Raw genomic sequence first — 19,204 nt, forward strand, 5'->3', positions numbered from 1 at the left:
TCTGGGGCAAACCCAGTCCCCAAGTGCAACCCTAACCACCTGACCTTCCATCACTCAGCCCCCTCTGGGGGGTGAGATGCTCCCCAAGACACAGGGTCACCCAGTAAAGCTGGAGGCATCCGGACACAGCATGGAGAACAGAAGATGCCATGGATGTCCTCTAAGTTTCATATTCTAAAAACACTTTGCTAGCCCTTCAATCAGCCCCCAAACCACTGTGACAACTACCATGAAAACAGCTGTTACAGAAAAGAAAACCCAGCCAAGTTCCAAAGCAGCCCTGCCCTGGGTGGCTGGGGGAGGACGCAGAAGGAAGCGGCAGGCCTGGTCCTTGAGCACATTGTAATGCCATCTCCAGGCCCTGGGCCTCACCTGGAATGGTTCATTCCTGGCCCACAGGGCAGAAGATGACACTCTCCTCAGGAAAGTCTGGGATCTGCAAGCCACGCTGTGGCCTCTGCCACAGGAAGCATCTGCAGACCCCAACAGAACCCTGGAGCCTATTCTGGGAAAATTAACAACCACAGCCCCTCTGAGCTCACGGAATGCCCATGATGCCCTGGCTTCGGGCCACCCTGGAAAGGCCTGAAGCCACTCTCTCTGAAGCTCGTCATCCATAGGGAGGTCTCACAGCCCTCGCAGGCTGTGGCCTCAGTGGAAAAAGGGAACGGGAAAAAGCGCTCTCCAAATGCCTCTGGAGAGCAAGACCACATGAAAAGGTTGGCAGAGGGCTGGAGACCTGAGTTCCCAACCTGTTCAGTCCATCCTGAGCGCTGGGAAAGGACCCCACTACTCTCTCAGCCCCTCGACCCTCTACACACTGCTCCTGGCCACACAGCTGCAAGCCCATGGCTATATTCACCAGATCTGATCTGTGGCTGCCAGGTTTCTGTGAGGTCTGCCCACGGGAGGCATTGACAGGAGACAGGAAGTCAAAAGGAAGAAACGTTTCAGTGGCTTCTCATAGGACCTCCAGCAGTGGTGAAGGCAGCGTGGCGGGCAGGGGGAGGCTGCAGGTCACAAGGCCACAGCCTCGGTGGCACAGCAAGTAAGACTGAGTAACAGTGTTTGACATTTCGCTCTTCCTGCCCACTGCTGGTAATGGAAACCTCACCTTCCCACTTTGTTCCCAGCCCTTCTAACACCTTTGTAACCAGTTCCTGTGTTAAATTCCCTGTGCTTAAAATACCTGGAGTGGTTTCTGTTGCTGTAACAGCGAAGTCCCTTCTCCCTGGGCACCTGTCTTTCATTCCCTGTGACCCCAGGGGCTTGTGTGCATGCCTAGCTACAGGGAGCACACTTGGGGGCCTCACATTTTAAAACATAACAGTGGCCAGGCGTGGTGGCTCATGCCTGTAATCCCAGCACTTTGGGAGGCCAAGGCGGGTGGATCACCTGAGGTCAGGAGTTTGAGACCAGCCTGGCCAACATGGCAAAATCCTGTCTCTACTAGAAATACAAAACTTAGCGGGCATGGAGGCACGTGCCTGTAATTCCAGCTACTTGGGTGGCTGAGGCAGGAAAATTGCTTGAACCCAGAAAGTGGAGGTTGCAGTGAGCCAAGATCGTGTCACTGCACTCTAGCCTGGGCGACTCAAAAAAAAAAAAAAAAAAAAAAAAACCATAACTGCTCCTGACCACACGTTCTGCCTGCGCCTGCCAGTAAAGGAGCCCTGGGTCCATGGCCAGGTCACAGCGACCCTATGCCCGCTTCCCAGCCTCCCCACCAGGAAGGAGCTTCCTGGGTCTGCCTGAAGGACTTCAGTGCTGTGACAGGACACTGGCTCCACGGAGACACGAAGCCATACGGACTGCCTGCCCCAAGGCAAACTACCTGGCTGAGGAGCACCATTCAGCTGTGAGAGCCGCCACAGATGGCTCAGCACAGGCTTGGTCCACGGCACCCAGTGGAGGGCAGGAGCCACACAAGCCAGCCCAGCAAAGCTCCGTCTCCGCAGCACTCCATGCACACTAGCAGCTTCTCCTGTCCAATGCAGCTGCCAAGAGACATTCTGGGCTCAGCAGACATGGGCCACCTGGGGCTCTCAGAGCTTGTTTAACGGGAGAGGGCAGCACCTTAAAACTCTCAGGAGCTACTGACAGTGTGTTTAAAATGTTTAAAAAGGGAGCAATTGGGTTTGCTTTTCCTCTTCATTAACTGCATTGCTCCCCCGGGCAAGCTCTAAGTTGCCATTTCCTTTCTTTCTCTATCTACTGATCACTCAGACGACAAGACAGTGGCCACCAGGGCCACCAAGCACTGCTGGAAGCACCGGATACATCTTTGAAGTGTGGTTGTGAACCTTCCGCTATCTTTCAAGAGCAGACATTCCATCAGAATATTTTCCAATCCAGGGCAAATGTCTCCTATATCCCAGGGGAGTACACTAGACTTAGTCTTTTCTGCTGTTATTTTATAATGATGATGGTGACGTTTGAGACAGGGTCTTGCTCTGTGGCCCAGGCTGGCATGCAGTGGCGACATTGTGCCTCAAACTCCTGGGCTCCAACAATCCTCAAGGCATGTGCCACCAAGCCTGGTTCATTTTTTGCATTTCTGGGTAGAGATCAGGTCTTGCTATGTTGCTATGTTGCTCAAGCTGTTCTGGAATGCCTAGGTTCAGGCGATCCTCCTGCCTTGGCCTCCCAAATCAGGAGGACTATGCCCCCCAATCTTTTCTGCTTTTAAATACCACAAAGCAAGTCATTAAAACGCCTAATCTGGAAGCTCTGAATTTTAAAAACAAATTCCAAATACCACTTATATCAACCTCCAAATTGTGAGCAGAAATAGAAGCACTCTGGCTCTGGAGGCTGAGGCAGGAGGATGGCTTCAACCCAGGAGGCAGGGGCTGTACTAAGCTGTGATTGTGTCACTGCACTCCAACCTGAGTGACAAACAGAGACCCTGTCTCTCGAAAAAAAATTTTTTAAGGGAGAAGAAATCCTAATATACCATGGGTTAGGAAATTGGGGCCTTTGGGGCAAATCAGGCCCACCATGGATTTTTGTAAATAAAGTTTTATTGGCACACAGCCTTGCCCACTCATTGTATATTGACTATGGCTGCTTTTATAATACAACAGCAGAGCTGAGTGGCTGTGACAGCCCGTGGCCACAAGGCCTAAATATCTAGCTCTTTACAGAAAACATCGTTTGACCCCTGTATACCAGAAGTGGCTTCACACTGACTGTTTACAGTTTCCCTCAGATGGACCCACAATGAAAGCGTGAAATGGCTCAACCAAGGGATGCAGCCATGACAGATAAGGAAGGTATAGGAACACGTGGAGGGATGTGGAGGATGCCCCCACCCACCGCCCACCTGCCAGAGGAGACGGATGGATGGGGCACAGAGCACACAGAGGGCCCGACTCACCTGTGGCCTGGCAGAAGAGGTGAAAGGTCCCCAAGACGTGCACATGCTGTGCCTGGTCACTCAGGAAGGGTGGCAGCAAGGAGACGCTTGAGCTGCTGTCGGGCCCTGCATGCGAGGCTGGCCAGGGGGTCCAGGGAGAAGAAGGCCTCCCATCCCCTGCATGGCCCAGACAGGACAGGGAGGAGGAGCCAGGAGAAGGGAGGGGCTTAGGAGATGAGGCTGTGAGACAGAGGACAGAAAAGAGAGGGCACTGAGGAAGAAGTCGCCAGGAGCACGTCCCAGGCCAGAGAGGGCACAACACAGCAGGAAACAGACAGAAAAGAGCAAGCCCAGCTGTCCCGCCTGGGCCATGCAGAGGCGGGAGGCTGCACAGCCTCTGCTAAGGAACGTCTTCCCCAAATCAAGGATAGAAGCTTCTCATTTATTTGGGTACTTTCCAAATGTATACAATTCAAAGTAGAAAAATAAAAACAAGGTAAATCTTATAAAAACACAAATGTTTACACCAAAATGGTCAAATCCTATCATGCTGGAAGACGAGACGGTCCACACACGCACACAAACATCCAGAGTTTATTGCTCTTCACCATGGAAAAAGTCTCTTCCTGATGGGTATTTACAAAGCAGGGAGATGGAGTATGAAATTAACCAGCGTTGAAATCGTACCACCCATTCATATCTTCAGGACAGGGCCAGGAACAGCGCCGTGCGCTCGAAGGGGCCCATTGCCTTCCAGGGGTGGGCAGCTCAGGGAGTCCGGATGGAGAGTCTGCACAGGCAGCAGGTATGAAATTGAAGCAAGAAGAGAAAGGAGATATTCAGAGAACCAAAGGCGTCCTTGGAAGGTTCTGTCTGTCTCAATGGGAGGATCAGATCGACAGCTGTGAGCACCAGATTGTACCGCCCTCCCCGTCTCAGCTCTGGGCCAGCCTGGCTCCACCAGCTCACCCGGGTCACCTTGCCTTGCTCAAAACCCACCTCACGGACTTGGGAAGGTCCTCGTCTTCGAGAGAGTAAAAGTTAAAAAAAAAAGAAAAATGAAGTGCAGAAAGAAAATTTCTCCAAAAACGATGCTTCCCTCAAAGAATAAAGTTAAAACAAGAAAAAGGTGTGTGTGCTCCAAGGTGTGTTTATGTCTACATTTTTAAAAGCAGAAAGAATGCATTTAGCAAAAGGAAGTTTATCCCTGAGAATCTTAAGCAAAGTAAGCCATATTTTATCCCAAATATATAACAAAATATGGAAGATATACATCTTCTTTTAAATATTAAAACACCTGCTTCTGTAATTTAAAAAATGACCTATGACATCAACATAATCAAAGCAAAATCCTAAAAAAATAAAATTAAGTGGAAGAAAAGGTTCGTGCCAATCTGGACAATAGGCGATAAGTTACCAATCTGATAAACTAAAACGTGATTTCCAATCTGGAATTAAATTATCTTTTAGTGGCTGCTAGGAGGAAGGGAAGCCGAAGGGATGCTCTTCTCAGCCAACAGAGGTCCAGCCACCTTTCCCCCACTACAGAAAGGACTCAGGAACTCCGCGTCACCCGCGGGACTTCTTAGAGTGCTCGGACTGACTGCGGACCACGAGACCGGGATGCAATGCTTGTCATTTTTCCAAAAGGACAAAGAGAAACCAAGTCACAGGCTCAACCCAAGAGAAAATAGACAGAGGACTAGGGTTGTCTGCACGACGCGGGCTAACCTACGCAGCACTGCACGAGACTTGGATACTGAACAGCAGAAACACAAAACTCTCCACGCCTGGACGCACTGCAGCTGAGGTGCCGGTGGGGACACACAGCCGGCCTCAATCTCCATCTGCATCTGAGTCAGCAAACTTCAGCTCACACTTGACATCGAAGGGCTTGTCCCTGGCAGAGAGGTCGTCGATCCTCTGCGAGTCCTCCCTGTCCGTGGGGACTTTGCTGGTGATGGTGTCTTGCTCGGTCTCATAGCCAGTGTCCAGGGCTGGCTTGGGATGGTCCCCATTCTGCTGGGAGAAGCTCGCTGGCTCCACCAATGTCTCCTTCAGGCTCTGCTCACGGTCACAGAAATCTGACTTGGGCTTCTTCTTCCCGAGCAGCAGGGCCGAGCGGAATTTCAAGCACTGTCCAGGCAGGTAGCCCTTATAGCAGTTGTAGACGAAGAGGCAGAGGAAGAGAACAAAGAAGAAGAGAAAGAGGGACATGAGGAGGTGGTTGTCGCTGGACTTAAGATACATTGTTTTCTCCGAGTGGAGCTGCGGGACCGTGTTGATGACAATCTTTGGTTCGCAGGATGTGCTGGCGGGTGCAGGCTTAGGAGGAAGGGTGATGGCCCCAGAGGAGGTGGCCAGCACGGCTGGGGTCGGGGAAGAAGACCCTTGGGAGGATACCACCAACACTTTGGTGGCAATCCTACTACCTTCTGTCTGAACAACTGGCAAGGTGGGGGCCACCACGGGCTTTGGAAGCACCTTCACTTCCAGGACATGCTTGGCGACCACTTGGAAGACCGTCTTGTTCTTAACCCTCTCCTCTGACAGGCACTGGTACACCCCACTGTCTCCTTCTGACAGGTTGAAGATAAGCAAGTTTTTTCTGCCCATAAGACCATACTTGGGGCTCTCGACCTTCAACACATCATTCTGGAACTTCCAAAACACCTGGGCCAGGTTGGACTTTTGGGAGCATTTCAGCTCTGCTGTGCCACCGTGCTTGAAAAAATGCTGCCGGTAACTTCCTTTACTTTTATCTGGAACATCAAAATAAATGTGCACAGTGTCAACAATCCCATTTGCTACTTAACAACTTCTTTAAAAAATAGGTTAATACCCACAAGATGACGCAAGAGTTTCACCCACTGGAGCAACATGGAATCTTCCAGAACAACTAAGGAGATAAAGACATGCATGACCAAAAAGCAAAGATGAGCCCTGGATGACAGCCCAGGGGGGGCAAAGAAATTGGAGGCAGCTCTGAGCAGCAGAAATCCCATTTCTCACCCCTGTGTCCCGGAAGAAAATGCATCAGGCTGGGGAGGCTGAGCAGAGCCCATTCTGCGCCTAGTATCAGCACTCTGAATCAGACACAAGACGTTTCTGCTAATGGCTACAACGAAGGCTGGCCTTTCAGTGCATCTCAGCACTCTCCTCCTGCCTAAACTTTTCTTTTTTTCCTTTCTTTTTTTTGAGACAGAGTGTGGCTCTGTTGCCCAGGCTGCAGTGCAGTGGTGCAATCACAGCTCATTGCAGCCCCATCTCCCCAGCTCAAGGGATCTTCCCACCTCAGTCTCCAGGTAGCTGGGACTTCAGGTGTGCACCTCCAGGCCTGGTTACTTTCTGTACTTTTTGTGGAGACGGGGTCTCACCATGCTGCCCAGGGTGATCTTGAATTCCTGAGCTCAAGTGATCCTCCTGCTTCAGACTTCTAAAATGCTGGTATCACAGGCATGAGCCACTGTGCTCAGCCAGCTTTTCTTTTCTTTTTAGAGTTTGAGTCTCACTCTGTCACCCAGGCTGGAGTGCAGTGGTGCGATAAGCTCACTGCAGCCTTGAACCCCTGGGCTCAAGGAATCCTCCTACCTCAGCCTCCCTTGGTAGCTGTGACTACAGGGGTGTACCACCATGCCCAGATGTCTAAACTTTTCTTAGTCTGATGACAGCTGCCTTGTCAGGGACAGGAGGACACAGAACCAAGGGTCAAGTCTGCCTTTATCACCCTGGAAGGTGGCTTCTGGGGATGGGGCATCCTGGCCTGATTCCATCCCTCCCTCTGGGCATGGTGCTATTACAGACAGCCACAGGTGGGTAAATCCCAGACTGCAGCCCCAGGAGAATCACCACTCCAGCCCCTCCACTGCCTGAGGATTAACCACCCATGGGCTCCTTTCTCCCCATTTATAATAAGCTTAGGTTTTATTTAATGAGCCCCAAGCAAAGCAGAAAGAAAACAGGACAGTTTTGGAAGACTGCTTTCCAGTACACAGATGCACTCTAAATGGCTTCAAATACTCTTTTGGCAAGAATAAAAAGACAGAGAAGACCACGAGTCTGTTCCAGGAACTTGACCTCTACTCCAAGCGGAGAAAGAAAAACAAAATACACACAAATGCCACAGCACTGAAGCACTGTGAAATGGTTACAGGACCTCGCCACTCCCAAAGGAAACGGGACGTCGAGGAGCCACTCACCCGGGCACACAGAAGCATCGCCGCTCATCTCCTGAATCAAAGCCCTGCAAAGCAACCAGCACGTGTTACTCACCTGCACACACAGGGGGCATCCACGGGCAGCACACCCCGCCCTGTACCTGCTGGGGCTCTCGGTCTGGTGTAGAGCCACGCAGGTCGCCGTCGGTGGGCTCCAGGCGCAGTAGGGGTCTCGTGCCAGCACACAGTCCTCACAGGTGCTGTGCTTCCCGCAGAAGGCCAGTGGGGCCTGGACCACACCCGAGTTAGAGCCGGCGTAGACGAACCTCCTGCCCTGCGAGTGTGAAACAGGACAACTGGTGTCAGGCAAACAGGCATCCAGCAGCAGGCCTCTGCTTCTGCACCAGTGTGTGGGAAGCGCCCAGAGCACACCTTCAGGGGACATTGCAGTAAGGAGGAGAGGTACTCAGAACCAGAGGAAAACAAGGCAGGTCTGCGATCTCCTGGCAGAATCCACGTGCTACGTCAGGGATCACTGGGCCTTGTGTCCAAAGCCCTCTCCCCACTGTGTGGGTACCCACTGCTCAGGTCCTGCCTGCCAGCAGAGCGCTTCTCTGCATGTCTTTCTCTTAGCTGGGGGCAGGCTGTTTAGTCCCCACATCCGGAACTCTCCATGTAGAGGGGGGTGCATGAGCCTGACACTCCCGGCCATCCTCTCGGCCTCACCACAGGTGAGAAGGGGCTGCAGCCAGAGGCTGAGGCACACCACTAGAAGCCCAACCTTGTACCCAGAGCCAGCATGTGAGCACCTGTGGGCAGGGAGCCTCTGGTGAGAGTCTGGACCCAGCAGGGGCCTAACGTAACAGGGATGCCGAATGGATGACTTGCGAAGGATGAGGACTTGATAACATAAAAGGAAGAACGATGCCTTTTGCTTTTCACGTGTCTACATGTAAATGGGAAGAACTCAAAGATGGGAAATCAACCTCCAAGCTCCAGAGCAGCTGCAGCCATGCCCACAGCAGAGAGTAGATGAGACTCTCCTACCTTTTGGGACAACTGGCTCCCAGTGACACTGGCTTCAGGTCCATCCCTTCAGCCCACCAGCAGTGCCCAGCACACAGGCAATCAGGACTGCTGATGGCTTTTTAACAGAACTCAGCTGGAAGGAGGGTGCCACACACTGCACCCACTTGAAGCTCGGGGGCTTGCAGCAGACCCAGAGGCGGCCCATGGAGCACACTCTCTAGCCTCTGCCCAGGGCATCTGCCTCCACACCCTAGGAACACCTTTTGGTTGATAATACAAGATTCCCAAATTTACACACAACTTAGTGGCTTATAGTCAGATGAAACACGGCCTTCATCTTCAGAGGATACGCTTGGGGTCAACTACAGAGTGTGGCTGAAGGATCACAGGCCCTGGCGCCAACACAGTAGGCCCCGGGCCACACACCCGGCTGTGCGGGCAGAGATCCATGAGAGAAACGAAAAGCCCCCCAAGGATGGAAACTGTGACGACACACAGCAGAGGGAACCTGGCCTGGCACCGGCCTCACAGCAGCAGCAGCAGAGACCTGGGCAGATGAGGCCACATGTGTGCCGCGTTTGTGGGAAGAACTGAGCATGACATCCCAGATCACAGTTCAGGCATCGCACAGCTTGTGGAGGTGGCGGAAATGTTTTCTGGCAGCAAAGCCAAGCTGGGTAAGTTCCAAAGGCCAGTTTGTCCTACTGGGTCCTGTGGGGGACACATGCAAGGTGTCGTGGACACCATGAAGTGCAGAGCAGGGTGCCCTGGGTGGCCAAGCAGGGCCTGCCTGACTCCTCACCCCAAAGAGAGGCTTGAGGGTGGTGGTGGAGGGTGGGGTGGGCTGTTGGGGGAAGGCCTGCCCCAAGGGGATCCAGTCTTTTTACCACTGAACAGCCACTTCCTGCTCCCATGGCCATAGAGCTGAGCCTTCCACCCACACCTGGAGCCTGCTGGGGCCCAAGGAGAAGGCACAGGACCCCACGGCAGGCAGGATACATTCCTGCCTGGCCAGGCAATAAGCCACGTCCCCACGAATACAGGCTACTACAGAGACAGGCAGGTCAGGTGATCCAGTAGGACCAGCAAGCGCTTCCCCAAACCTACTGCTCCTCCTCCTGTGCACCACAAGGCTTCCTTTGTGGCCAGCCACCCTGGTGTGGCCACGTGACTGAGTTTTGGGTAATGGCAGGTGAGCATGACCCATAACGCCCTCCATGTGGCCCTCCTCTCCCTACCCTCTTCTGCCTTTGAGGACCAGTGCCCAGGTGCCCTGGAAGCCTCTGCCAGTCCAGGTCCCTAAGTGACCCCTGGAACAGAGTATCATTTTCACAAATGTCCACACCAGGGGCCTGATCTTTAATGAGAAGTCCATAGTTTTGAGACATTATAGGTGCCTGCCCAGTCTGGCTGAGGCCATGGAACAGCACGAAGACCCCAGAAGAGCTTCTGGGTCCCCTTCTTTCAACAATGAGGCTGGGATGAGGCCCCGGGGCCAGTGGCTAAAGCGTCGACCCTTCAAATTTCCAGGGCTCCCTGTGTGTCCTGGAGACAGAGGGGCTGGGGAACAGATGCCAAGTACCTGGCGGCTTATAACTCACTCAGGCTATTTCATTCTCTTTCCCTTTCAGAACTGAAGGAGAACTCTCCACTAGCAGAGACAGGAGGTGACCACGTAAAAGGACCCAGGCTCCCAAAGCTTTGTGGATACATGAGAGGGAAGAGGATGGGAGACCTGGAGGGGCATTTGCAAATACGCAACTGCCAAGGGTAGCTCTGTTCTTACCTGGCCAGGCAGGGGCCCCTTCCTCTACCTGTTGCTCCCAGTTGAGGGAGGAGGGGCCTGACTGGGCCTGGACCTCACAGGGTGGGTGGAGATCCTGGCAGGAGCCAGGTCCAGGGAGGCAGCCCCCTAAAGGCCAATGTGGATGCCCACCCACCCTGCCAAGGGCTGCTTGGGACTACTGCAGGCCAGAGCAGAGATTCTCAGCCGCAGGTGGAGAGAGCTTTACAGATGAGACAAACCACTTCTCTTGAGGAGTTTCCATGGTGATGAGTCAGCTGTTACCACTATCACACCCCACAGATGCAGTCTGCACACACCCCAAGCTCAGGGTACAAAAAGATGTTTTCACGGAGCAGTACCCACCTCTCCACAGCCTGTAAACCTGCATCAAACAACTCAATGACATTCCAGCAACTTTGAAGAGAAAGTCCTGTCTCCCCAGGTCTGCCTTCCTGCCTTTCCCAGTTCAGATCCCACAGCTCACTGAATGGCTGAAGGTCTGCTCATCCAAGGCAGACAGACAGAGGGGCCTGCCTAGGAGCCTGACCCCAGTTTGGTAACTCTCAGATCACCCAGAATCGAAGCCACCGAGTGGGGAAGCCTCCTGGTCTGGCTGCCTGTGTCACTTTACCTTCTTTGAAGACAGCAGCAGGGTCTGGACCGGCTCAAAGTCCTGGAAAAGCTGGGTCTCCTCGATGATGTGCACGGAGTGCTCAAGGCTGATGGCTTTGTGCAGAGCTCCCCGGTCTGCAGGGTCAAAGCTACAAATCAGTGACACTAACCCAGACACAGAAACCAATGACAGTGACCACAGTGGCAAACTTCACACTCTTTACTCTCAAGTCATTCCCTCAACAAGCTACTTAGAAAACGATGATTTTGCATTAGAAACAAAAAATGGAAAAGCCTGTGGCAAAATAAACTATCGGAAACTCAAGTGTCATGGGTTATTCCAGTTTTTTCCATGGAAAGCAGACAGTTCCACGGTGGACCCCAACAATCCTCATCAACAGTCAACATTATGTTTGACACTGGATGCCATATGAGGGGGCTCCCACACTCCACCAGCCCTCAGGGTGTCATTGGTAAGGGCCCTAGGCCAGCAGTGAGGGCAGGGGGCATGTGAGGTCGGCTGGGAGGCTCCCAGGCCCCGTCCCTGTTCCAGAAGTGCTTGTTTCAGATTCCACATGCCAGGGCACATTTCAAACCTGGCCGAGACGTGGTCTTGTGCCAGCAGTTAGGAAACGCCAGGCTGACGCCTCCTCCCAGGCTGGCTCACACCTTCGCCCTGCACAGGCACTGCCCCAACTCCTCAGCGGCCAGGACTCCTCTGTACCAGGTCAGCCTGGACACAGGCCAGGACTTGCACTTTTATTTTTAAGAAATACCCCTAATTGCCTGGTGGTCCCAGATCTGAAAGATACCTGTGTGGTGACTTCTCAGAAATCTTTTCATGTTCCCACAAACCTCCCGGGTCACCTTGAGGGAGGCAGTGGATCCATTCACAGAAGAATAATTGGATTTCCCAGTTTTCCTACCAAAGGACACAGATGTGCTGGAACCCACCTGTGCTGACAAACATGACATCATAGACAGTCCCATCCAGAGCCTGGGTCCGGTCCACCACGATCTGGGTGTAGTTCACATCTTTCTTGATTAACCTGGGCCTATTGTCTATTGGGGTTACCGAGTCGTCCATCAGAGGGTGGTCTTTGACGAACTGCAGTGTCTTATCTGGCAAATTCAAGGAGCTGGTGTAGTTGGCTGCCCGCACCTCGCTGTCGATGCACTGAAGGGAGAAAATCCCCTGCTGTTAACATGCTTATGCTCCCAACACCCAACGGGCGCTTCCACACAAGCAGCCAATGCACGAGGGCTGCAAAACCTGGAAACCATGCAATGCATGCCTTGAAATGAGGGTCGCAGTGAATCACTTTACTATGCAGAAAGGTGGCCTCTCCCCAGCCCACAGAGGACACAGTTATAAAACACATCTGCGAGAGAGAATTGCCTTCACAATACATACTCAGGGAAGGAATCTTTATCGATTTGTAAGTGAAAAACACTGAGCTTTTGAAATTGAAAAACAGAACACTGATTTGCAGCTTTCTCATGAAAACAATGCCAAACATTGCTAAAAACAGGCCAATTTTAAACAGTGTACGAGCCTGAGGGTTTTTTTTTCTAGCTCCCTGATGTGTGTAAACCAAAATTTGTGGCCACGAGTTAACACATTTTACTAAGCAATGCACAGAAGGAGCCATGGTGGTGTCAGGGACAGATGCCCTTGGGAGGGAGCTGGTGCTGGCCACAGTGAGCTCTCAGGGCCAGGACACCACAGGCAGGCCACAGCCCCACCAAGGGCCACGCACATGCCTCACACACACATTTCACCATGTGAGGGAGGGAACTGGACTGGAAATCCCCAATTTCTACACAAAGTTCACTATATTTAGGAGGAAAAAACGTGACTGCTGTTGACTAGTGGACAGTGCAGAGGCCTGTGCCCAGAAATCATGTGTTTCTCTGTAAGAAACTGAAAATGAAATTGACCTTTTTGTTATGCAATGTTAATTTTGCAAAACAGCTGCCCCAGCATCATGGCCTTCTTGTTTGTGCAATAGTGTAGCAATTGCTGTTATGTGACATACAAAGGGAAGAAGAATGAGCTGTGGTCATTGACCCTCCCAGTCCTAACGCAGAGAGCCCGGCGATGGCCAGGTATCCAGCCCATGGGCAGGCCCCAGTGCCTGCACTAGGCTCCATGCTCTGGGCCTTGAAAATAAACTGGAATATAAACTGTTAAAAAGGAAAAGCATGGCCCGCCCCCAATGCCCCAGCTCACCGCTCCAGGCCGAGGCTTGGGTACCGGGCCATTGTAGCGCACCCACTTGGTGTGGGATTGCTCCACTGTGGCACTCTGCATGTACTTCCCGTGGGAGAAGACCTCCTCGGCTGTGGACAGGTTGTAGGCACACACTGCCGACAGCCCCACGTTGTTCCTGGGGAGGGGAAAGAGGTGATGGGACTGCCTGGCAGGCATGGGGGAGCAGCAAGGGGGACTCCACCCAGGGCACTTACAGCTGTGGGCTAAAGAGTGCGTAGAACACAGGCCCCTTCAGGCCTGGAGACCTCAGCACAAAGACATCTCGCAGCACATTGAAGATCAAGCTGCTGTCCGGCCGGGAGCAGATGAGTCGGGCCTTCAGGAAGGAGGTCCACTTCTTCTGCAAGGTCCTCAAGCCACCCTGGTCCCCCTGAAACCCAATAACAAGTACATGGTGGGCCAAGGGCGGATCCCCCATGAGCAGGCACTAAGGTCAGAGGTGCTCCATGGCCCAGTACGGCGCAGCTGTGTCTGAGTAAAACAAAGCTCAGACAACAGGGGACAGAGGCTGCAGACAATTATATGTGTGGCCTGCAGTGCCACGTCCAAGTTCCAGCTTGGACCCCAAATGCTCCCAGGTTAACAGGTAAAACAAAACGGACAAAAACCCGCTCAGTGAAAGCTCATTCAATCGTCCATGCCTGCACGTGCCCAGCACTCAGTCCTATAACCGTAGAGGTGCTTCCGTTCTCAACACTTCCAACTGCCAAGGCCCCTGGCCCTGTGTAACTCCTGACACATGACCCATCAATGAACATGCGCTGGGTGGGGAAGGTGGTGGCAGCCTCTTTCCATGGGGCAGCCACAGCCCTGTAGCCTGTCTTGGGCAAATGGGTAAACCTTCCTCCCCTTGAAGGACTAGATCCTTCACTTCCTTTCTACCCAAAGTGTCTGCTAAAGTGCTTTGAACCTACTAGGTTCTTTATAAATGCTTTTCAGTGACCTGATGACCAAGACAAAATTATAAACTATGCATGACTGTGTGTGGTCTGGTGAGAAATACTGAAACCATAAAATCTGAGTGCAGAAGAATACGAAATAGAAGCAGCCTTATTTATTGTGAACACAGGGAAGATGTTCCCTCTTCATCTCTGCTGTGTGATTACAGGAGGCCACATTCTCGTTTTTATAAAAGGACTTCATTTTGCTCCTTGATGTTTTAGTAAAGAATCATTTCTAGCCCATTTTTCATCATGGGTCTCCTTTGGCTTTCAGGTCATGGGGAGTAGGCGAAGGGTTCATGTGTGCCTGGGTGGAAGGCAGGAGCTATGGGGGTCAAGCGCAAACCACCCCAGTCCAGGAGTTCAAACAATTGTGGAGAAAAAATACAAGGGGATCGGAGGGGATGACAGCTGTGCACCTATGACTTGCAGAGATTTGCTGGGGGGTGGGGCTGGCTGTACTGTGCCTCACTGGATGTGCTCACTGATCCTGCTGCAAACCGTCAATGCTGGATAAGTCAAGGTCAAGGCAGGTCTGACCCTTGGCTTCCTGATGGCGGGAGAGAGCTTGAGCCCCCGGCCAGTGTTGCTCTGAGAACATTCTGAGCACTCACTGCGCACACCTGCAAAGGGCCCTGGCCCTGCAGCACCCTCCCCACCTCAAAGGGCACTGGCCTGCCCCCTACACTCACACTTTTGACAGACTTTCCTGGTCTGCAAGACAGGAGCATAGCAGCTATGGCTAGGGGACAGGCAGAGGATCTGGTCAGTGAGCCCTGGCTAGAGAAGGCCTGGGCAGAGGCAAAGCACCAGGTGGATACTCTGGTGTGCATATCACCCACCTTCTTCATGTGAGGGGTTGTTAAGGGAACAGCATCAAAAGCACCCACTTTGTGTGCCATAGGCATGAAAGGAACCCCTGCTTCTCTGATGTCCTGATGGTCATCACTATATGAGAAAGGGCCACGCAGGAACCATATAACAATTTCCACGAGGGATGAACAGCTACCTGCTCCGAGCTGAGCACCTGGCCAGGGACACGGCAGCTGGCTCTCGTGGTTTCCCATGGCTCCTCTGAGGCCTGACAATCCACCTCCCAGAAACCGCCACTGAGCAGCCTTGAGATTTCCTACAGTCAAGCCCACAGGCTGTTCTCTTGTGCTGAGCACTGCGCCTTCAGTGTGTCACTTTAAAGGCACCCTCCCTCCCCCAGTATGTACCTAAAGCTTTGTGTTTTGGCAGTCTTGGTTCTCTCTTCTTAATCTTAAGCTGTCAGTTAATGTTTCACTCTTAGGTAGATTAAGAGGCAAATGGTGAAATTCCAACAGACTCTGGTGAATATATTCCACAAAGTCTTGCTTTTTATACACTGGGGAGGCTTGAGGAGGTTGCATCAAAAAACAGAACCTCCTGAGAACAGGAGGCCAGCATTCCTCCAGTCCCCACAACCCCCAGAAATAAGGCCTATTGAGAGGGGCATCTGAGGCCCAAGGGAATAAAGTGCTAGGAAAAGTGACATTTCAGATAAAGATCAGAGCACTCATCATCCAGGCACACTATTGCCAAGGCAGGGGCCAAGCAAAGCCAGACTGCCTGGCACTCACCTTGCACACTCTTGCTATCCGTGGGATCTGCAGCCTGAACACAAACTCGTACTCCACAGACACCTCTGTGAAGAAGAAGTAGACCCTGTCATCCCCGCCGTTGGGGCTGTCTGGGCTTTTTCGGATCACGTCAGCAAACACAAAGTTAGGCTCTGCAGAGAGAGGTCAGCCGTTATCCCGGAACACAGAGCTGGGGCACTGCCTGCACCCACAAGGTCACCAGGCTGGCCTGCACTGCCTTCGGGGGCCTGAGGGCTTCCCTGCAAGGATATCTGGAGTGTGCACATGCCATAACCCAAGCAGAAATCCCAGGGTCCAGGAATGATGATAGCACAGAGTCCAAAGGGTGCCCTACCCCCACCTCCTTGGCCTCAGAGAGATGCCCTCAATAGTGGTTCTGGGGAGCACATCCTACCCAGGTCCACCTGAAGAAGTGAGGCTGGGCCTTCTGATTACAAGGCAGGGAACCAGATGGTATCAGTATCACAGACCTACATAAGGTATGCATTTGCAGGTTGAAATAACACATGCTTCAAATAAACAAACTCTAACCACCAGATCCTGCCCCACCCTGAGGAATAGCCAGCTGTCCCTGAATCTTGGGTCTTGGGATCTGCCCTGAGGTCAACAGGTTCAAAATCCAGGGCTCTGCAGGCTGGCACACAGAAGAAAAGACCCCATGAACAGCCACCAGCTTCTTCCTGCACATTTAAGATGGAAATCAGACACGTGCTGCTGGCAGCAACAAGGCACCCAGAGCCCATCCAACCGGGTGCTAGAGGCTGGCCTGGAGGCAGGGCCCACACCAGTGTTCATGCCACACTTTAATATCACTCTGGAAATTACACCATGTCCCCATTCGATTAGTCTGAGTTTACCATTTACTATCAGATTCTCACTTTTATGAGAGTCTCCCAAATCCATTTTTGGGGGTTAGCGGGGAGCCGTCTTAAGACAGTACACTGTTAGCAGAGAAAACAGCAAACAAGGCACCCTGGGACTCTGGCCATTGCTGAGCAATTCGGGAAATGTCCCCCCCAACCCCCGCAAACAGGGGCTGACACAAGCTCAGGGGCCCTCAGGGCTCAGAGACAGCAAAAGGAGAGATCAATGGGTGCATGCTCACGAGGAGACCACACCTCCCGCTGAGGTGCACTGCTCCTCCTTACCGTTCAGCCAAGGGATTGCATATTCCGTCCTCAGAGGACTAGAGGAAGAATTTCGGGAGATGATGGGTTCACTTCCCAAAAAATTATACGATGTCCCCGAATAAAGTTCTCCATCTGCAGGGGACCAGGAGAAAAGAGGAAAAGGGAACCAACCTCTCAGGCTGTGGCACCAACACTGGGACAGACATTCAACACAGTGGTTCCCTTTATAAACCAATTAAGCCCCCACCCTCACCCCGGGGAAAGGGAAAGACAGTCTCCTCAACTTCTGGGGTATCCTGTGTCTTCTAGTTCTTTCTTTTCCGAGATGAGGTTTCTTGTTTTGATACAGGGTCGCACTCTGTTGCCCAGGCTGGAGTGCAGTGGTGCGATCTCGGTTCACTGCAACCTCCACCTCCCAGTTCAAGTCATTCTAATGCCTCAGCCTCTAGAATACCTGGCACTACAGGCACAGGCCACCATGCCCAGCTAATTTTTGTATTTTTTGGTAGAGACAGGGTTTCATCCTGCTGGCCAGGTGGTCTCAAAACTCCTGACCTCCAGTGATTCAGGTGTGAGCCACAGTGCCTGGCTTGAGGTGAATTCTTGCTGTTTCCCAGACTTGTCTCAAACTCCTATCCTCCCACCTGAGCCTCCCAAGTAGCTAGGACCACAGGCATGCTCTCACTTTGATGAGGATAATTTTATGCTCCACGTTCAGCTGCATTTTAAGAGCTGTGGGGCAATAAGTAAACACAAGCAAGTAACTCCCACATCCAGGAAAATGTTGGCAGATGCAACAGTTGGTGCACACGAGGCTAAGGCCACTTGCTCAGGGGTGCAAGACCACAGACAGCATGTGGCTTGGTCAAAACCTCCCTCTCAAACAGGAGCATCTGCTCACCATGCTAGCATTATCCAAATGACATGAGCCAGCGATGGATACAAAGTGACATTTACCATGGCAGCTATTATCTTTGTGAACAATGAATTCAAAATTAGTGTCTGAGCAGATACGTGTGTCTTTTGTAAGGATAGCTTGTATTTAAACAAAGCCAAGGAAGACAGGACTTCACAGAAGATCCGAATATCCTGTTTGGTAATTAACATGCCACTGTAATCTTTGGGTGAAGGAATTGGAGGGGCAGGACTCACCAACTATGACGGATGTGTAGCTGTGTGCTGGGTCAAAGGGACATCTTCCTTTGCCATCTTCATTTCTCCCCAGAAATTTAAAGGATGTTAAACTCTACAATTGAATAAAAAGAGAATACCTCATCAAATGGCTGAATTTCTGTGGTAATAATGTGTCTCTGTACCATTTAATTTTACAAATTTGCTATTCTCGGAAGACCAACAGGGCCACAGATGGGTGTGGCGCCACGGGAGTCCCGCCCACCAGAGCCAGGCTGTGTGTTGCTCAGCTTGGGTCTGGACATGAGCACCTTGGTGCCCTTGCTTCAATGCCCTGGCCAAGATTCCCAAGATCTCAGACCCTCAGGATACTCATCTGCAAATGGAAATGGCAACGCTGATGGCTCTAGGGCTGGAAAGTCGCCAGGACAAACCAAATACAGAACACTCAGTATGTGAGTGGAAGCCCTGGTGCGGAATTTTAACATCAATAAAGATGGCATTCTAAGAAGCTAGATTACCCGATAAATAGGAAATCAAAAAATGTAAACAGGCAGAATCCCTACCGCGCTCCACTCACTAAAATATATACCAGATGAAGCAACAATCTGATTACTAAAAACGGAACAGCAATACACTAAAATGAAGCAGGGGCTGGCATTTCCATCTAGGGGTCATCTCTTTACCTGGCCAGAGCACCCACAGCCACACGAGGAAAACATGCACAGAGCCAACCACAGAGAGAATTGGAAAGCTCCACGCAAGGAAGTAACACAGCAAGGGGGAAAAATGCCCACAGAATGGCAGATGAGGTGTCTCTATCCCTGAACATGTGAAAAGTGTGGACAAATGAGCGAGAAAGAGCATCCAGCAGAAAAATAGCCAACACTCAGCAAGTGGCAGAAGAAACACATCTCGACAGCACAGACTAGAGAGGCAGGCTGAGGGTGCCGGGAACCAGAGTGCACACAGAACATGTGTGGGGATGCCGCCTGGCAGCCGACAGCCTGGGGAAGCTGAAGAAAACGGTCATGGCCCATGGCAGGGTGAGGACACCCAGCACCTCTGCCGCAAGAGGCTGGCTGGAAACACACTCTCAGAGAGCAGGAAAGCTCAGGCCATGTGGAATGCCGTAGCTGACACCCCTGAAAGGCCAATTA

At 52.0% G+C, this 19,204-nt stretch overlaps 1 protein-coding gene across 46 annotated transcripts in view; it reads right to left on the minus strand.

The window, feature by feature from the left end:
* Positions 1-19,204, minus strand: part of SEMA4D (semaphorin 4D) — a 130,015-nt gene that overhangs the window by 10,433 nt on the left and 100,378 nt on the right. For 16 of the 46 annotated variants that reach the window (XM_078365370.1, XM_054253675.2, XM_078365359.1 and 13 more), the window contains 10 exons: positions 18,066-18,159; positions 16,932-17,045; positions 15,763-15,914; positions 13,412-13,587; positions 13,176-13,332; positions 11,897-12,119; positions 10,962-11,077; positions 7,677-7,849; positions 7,558-7,601; positions 3,380-6,120 (listed from right to left, as the gene is read on the minus strand). In XM_078365370.1, the coding sequence (XP_078221496.1) occupies positions 5,195-6,120; positions 7,558-7,601; positions 7,677-7,849; positions 10,962-11,077; positions 11,897-12,119; positions 13,176-13,332; positions 13,412-13,587; positions 15,763-15,914; positions 16,932-17,045; positions 18,066-18,159 (2,175 nt within the window). In that variant the 3' untranslated portion in view covers positions 3,380-5,194. Of the gene's footprint in view, positions 1-3,379; positions 6,121-7,557; positions 7,602-7,676; positions 7,850-10,961; positions 11,078-11,896; positions 12,120-13,175; positions 13,333-13,411; positions 13,588-15,762; positions 15,915-16,931; positions 17,046-18,065; positions 18,160-19,204 lie in introns of those variants that run through there. The other 30 variants (XM_078365465.1, XM_078365454.1, XM_035299575.3 and 27 more) reach the window with 5 other exon arrangements.

The sequence above is a fragment of the Callithrix jacchus genome, chromosome 1 (assembly GCF_049354715.1).
Source record: "Callithrix jacchus isolate 240 chromosome 1, calJac240_pri, whole genome shotgun sequence".
NCBI lineage: Eukaryota > Metazoa > Chordata > Mammalia > Primates > Cebidae > Callithrix > Callithrix jacchus.